This window comes from Myotis davidii, unplaced genomic scaffold (genome assembly GCF_000327345.1).
Source record: "Myotis davidii unplaced genomic scaffold, ASM32734v1 scaffold422, whole genome shotgun sequence".
Taxonomy (NCBI): domain Eukaryota; kingdom Metazoa; phylum Chordata; class Mammalia; order Chiroptera; family Vespertilionidae; genus Myotis; species Myotis davidii.
Genome location: NW_006292909.1, coordinates 55,224 through 59,271, shown reverse-complemented (window position 1 = coordinate 59,271; position 4,048 = coordinate 55,224). Strand labels below are relative to the sequence as shown.

Below are 4,048 nucleotides of genomic sequence, written 5' to 3'. Positions count from 1 at the left end.
CAGGCTGGCCAGGCACCCCAGTGGGGACCCCCACCCTGATCCAGGACACCCTTCAGGGCAAACCAGCCAGCCCCACCCATGCACCAGGCCTCTATTCTATATAGTAAAAGGATAATATGCCTCCCAGCACCAGGATCAGCGGAGCCGAGAGGCCTCCTGGCGCCGGGATCAGCGTGACAGGGGGCAGCGCCCAAACCCCCTGCTTGCCCTGTGGCTCTGTGTATGACAGGGGGTGGGGCCACAATCTCCCTATCCGCCCTGCTCTGTTCGTGACAGGAGAAGAAGCCCCAACCCCCTGATTGGTCCTGCTCTGTCGGTGACAGGGGGCAGCGCCCCAATCCCCTGATCCACCCTACTCTGTGTGACAGGGGGCAGTGCCCCAACTCCCCTATCGGCCCTACTCTATGCATGACAGGGGGGAACTGCCCAACTCCCTGATCAGTCCTGCTCTGTGGGTGACAGGGGGCGGCGCCCCAACCCCCTGATCGGCCCTGCTCTGTGTGACAGGGTACGGAGCCCCAACCCCCCTGATGGGCCCTGCTCTGTGCGTCACAGGGGGCGGCACTCCAACCCCCTGATAAGCCCCACGCTGTGCGTGACAGGGAGTGGCGCGGCAACCTCCCCATTGACCCTGCCTTGAGTGTGACAGGAGGCGCCGCCCCAACACCCCAATCGGCCCTGCACTGAGCCCGACCAGGGGCTGCACCTAGGGATTGGGCCTGACCTCTGACACCCGGGAGTGGACCTAAGTCAGCATGTCATTATCTCCCGAGGGGACCCAGACAGTAAGAGGGCACAAATGGGGCTGAGGGACACCCCCCCCAGTGCACAAATTTTTGTGCAATGGGCCTCTAATATATATATAAAAGCCTAAGCAACTGCCCAACCATTCAACCGATAGGTATGATGCGCACTGACAACCAGGGAGCAGACACTCAAAGCACATGCATGGAAACATGGAACAGACTGATGAATGTCAGAGGGAAGAAGGGAGAGCAGTTAGAGATTAACCAATGATCTTATATGCATACTTGAGGCCCAATGCACAGATTCGTGCACTGGTGGGGTCCCTCAGTCTGGCCTGCGGGGATCAGGCCAAAATCAGCAGTCCAACAACCCCCAATGGGTCCCGGAATTGTGGATTGCTAGAGTGCTCAGGACAGCCCAACTGACCTCACCAGTGCATGAATGCATCCACCAGGCTTCTAGTTAATACATAAAATATACAAGATAATCAAAAGAATCTTTAACCAAAAAATACAGTTAATAAGCAGAATAAGATGTACAGACAATTCTTCAGAAAAAACATATATATGACCAATAGGAATATAAAAAATTCTTTTCTTAGTAAGCAAGGTAGAATCCCTTAGGCTTCCTGCAACACTACCAACCACAAGTCCTTCCCTGTGAATTTAGAACAGCAACAGCGGGAGTATTGGAACTTCAGGAATAGAAAGAGCAGTGGAAACAGACCAACTCTCCCCAGGACAGCAACTACCTAAGAAACTGGAAAAAGAAGCAGTACCAAGTCTACATGGGAGGACAGAGCACACCCTGGAGGATGGGGCCTGGAAAATGGCAGAGCCAAGTCAAGGTCACTGTGCGAATGAGGGTCTTACCAAGGGAGGATAGAAGTTCAAAGTTCTCCAGCATCACATTCAGGTAGAGCTGTCTCTGACCCTCATCAAGGAGGCTCCATTCCTCCCTGGAGAAGTACAGGGCAATGTCCTCAAAGGTCACGCCAACCTGTCAGAATGGAGACAATTGAAACCAGAGCTGCCTTTCTGAGAACCTGCCATCCTACTCCTTACACATCTTCCCCACCCTCAATGTCCTCCAGGGCACCCAGTTTCTGTGGACACCAGTCCCTAATGCCAGGGCAGGCTGCTCTATTATCACCTTCCCATTACTCAGTGGCCATCAGCAGAGCAGCTGGGTTGGGTGGGAAGGATTGGGGGAGGGGAGGGTAGAGGGCAATGCCATTTAAGGTCTGGGCGATGCCTGCAGGGCCCCAGCCTTCCTGCCAAGCAACACCACTGCAGTCTCCTAGATCCTGCCTCCAAGAAAAAGCCAAGCGTGGGTTTATTGCTTCCCCTTTAAGTCCCCACAGCTGATCCCAGGGACCATCAGCTCACACTTCCTCCAGATGTGCTCACCACTGGGTAATGTTTATCCCCTTCCCATGTTCAGTCCCCAGGTTCACTCCCTCAGCTCTGCCCCTTTCCTGCTCCAATGCCACTGGATCTCGCTGGACTCACCCATGAACTTGGCATATGGCGTGTAGAGAGCTTGTAGTCCAGCCGGATCCAGGTCCACCGGTGTCTGTGTGAGGAGGCGGTGAGGGCCTGGGGGACTCGAACTCACCTCAGCCCGTCTCCTCAGCGGGGGCGCCGCCATTGCCCTCTGTGGGCTGAGCCGGGCGGGAGCAGAAGCCGCTGCAGGAATGGCGGTCCCTGGCCCGGCCCTGGCGTGGGTCCGGGTGGTGACTCCGAGCTTCAATCCCACGTGGGAGATGTGAGCACCACTGGAGGCTCCCACCATTGGCTGTGTGGCGGGGAGCACCACTCTCTGGCCTTCTCGGTGGGTCTATCTACTAGGGAAACCTCACCGCCGGAGACAAAAACCTGAGGACAAAAATCCCGCCACAAGGATTCCTGCTCCCGCCCTACAGAAGCGGCCAAACGGAAATGCCTTTTCTGAGCCTCCATTGGCTCAGCCTGGTGGCATTCCTTGCATGGACTTCTGGGTAATGTAGTTCATCCGCTCAAAAGCCAAAATCCCCTATTTCTCAGTTGACTCCAGGACTGGATTTAGGATCAAATAGTCCAAGAACACACCAAGTACACTAAGTGTCCTATAGCGCCATCAGTGGAGGTGATGTCTGGGACCACTTCGTTTCTCGTACACATGTGTGGCTGGTTTCGCATATCTTTCTTCAGGAACTGCTCTTTCAGAATGGCAGGCATTGTTTCTTTAGTCATGACCTTTGGCATGTGTCTCCTTCAGGTCAAATGTAGCTTGCAGAGGTTGCTCAAGTCTCAACGGGTCTATCCTGCCTCCATGGAATCCATTATACAAAGCTAATGTCAAAAAACAGACAATCATACTGAGGAGGAAACTGGTCTTGCAAGGTGTGTTGGGCCATAAAAACTGTGAACAATGCATTGCCTGGGGGTTGGGTTGCAGTGGGGGGAGGGGGAGGTCTTTATCTCTGGCCCCAGAACAGATCATTGACACCTGGGGGCCTTCCTGTAAACCCAGAGAAGAGGGTGGAACCATATCTGCATGACAATGACCCCAGGGTATAAAAAGGGAAGACTCCCTCTGTTATTTCACTATGATTTAAATTATTCCCAGAGGTCGCCACTGTAATTAAAACAGTGTCCCTCCACTTCTTTAAAGCATCAGTTGAGGAGAAAATTCTATGACTGGTTTATTTCTCTCTGACCCATTATTCACACCTCCTTAACAGAATGCCCCCATATTGCTGTGTCCCTTTTTTGGTCTCCTAGAAGTAGTTAAGCTTCAGGTCAATAAAGCCTTGGGTTCTAAAGTTGGAGCAGATATTTGTAAGGACAAGAAAAGGTCTTTCATTTTCTTTGCTGTGGCCTTTCACAATTTATGAGAAGCACTTGCTAATTAAACCCCGTACGTAAAAGGTCCTCTGATTCAATAGCCCCTCTGTTCAAACTGCAATACAAGGTAAGTTACTCTCAAGACCACATTCTTGAATACCCCTTCTCCCTGCGATTTTTACAACTCAGGGATAATTTGCATCAAGAAGTCTCTAGTTAGTAGAAAGTTTCCTTCCCCCATCCTCTTCAAAGAAGCCTCTTTTGAACTCTTGGTAACTTTTACTCTAGAAATGTTAACAGACTTGGTAAAAATACTGATAAGACACCTCCCTGGGACATCTGCCACCCTAGACTATCTCCTAAAAAAAAGCAAACAAACTTTTCAAAGACAACTCTACTGATGTCTGCTCAATTTCAGTCCCCAAATCCTTCTCTCTTCCTTGTCACCTAGCAACAGTAGCCCTTACCCTTAA

General features: G+C 51.8%; 1 protein-coding gene across 1 annotated transcript in view; it reads right to left on the bottom strand.

Moving 5' to 3' along the window:
- The window catches only part of LOC102763898 (zinc finger protein 211), a 37,317-nt gene that overhangs the window by 10,051 nt on the left and 23,218 nt on the right, over positions 1 to 4,048 (bottom strand). The window contains exons 2-3 of the mRNA XM_015565698.1: positions 2,365 to 2,573; positions 1,620 to 1,746 (exon numbers count right to left, since the gene is read on the bottom strand). Of these exons, the coding sequence (XP_015421184.1) occupies positions 1,620 to 1,746; positions 2,365 to 2,541 (304 nt within the window). The 5' untranslated portion in view covers positions 2,542 to 2,573. The remainder of the gene's footprint in view (positions 1 to 1,619; positions 1,747 to 2,364; positions 2,574 to 4,048) is intronic.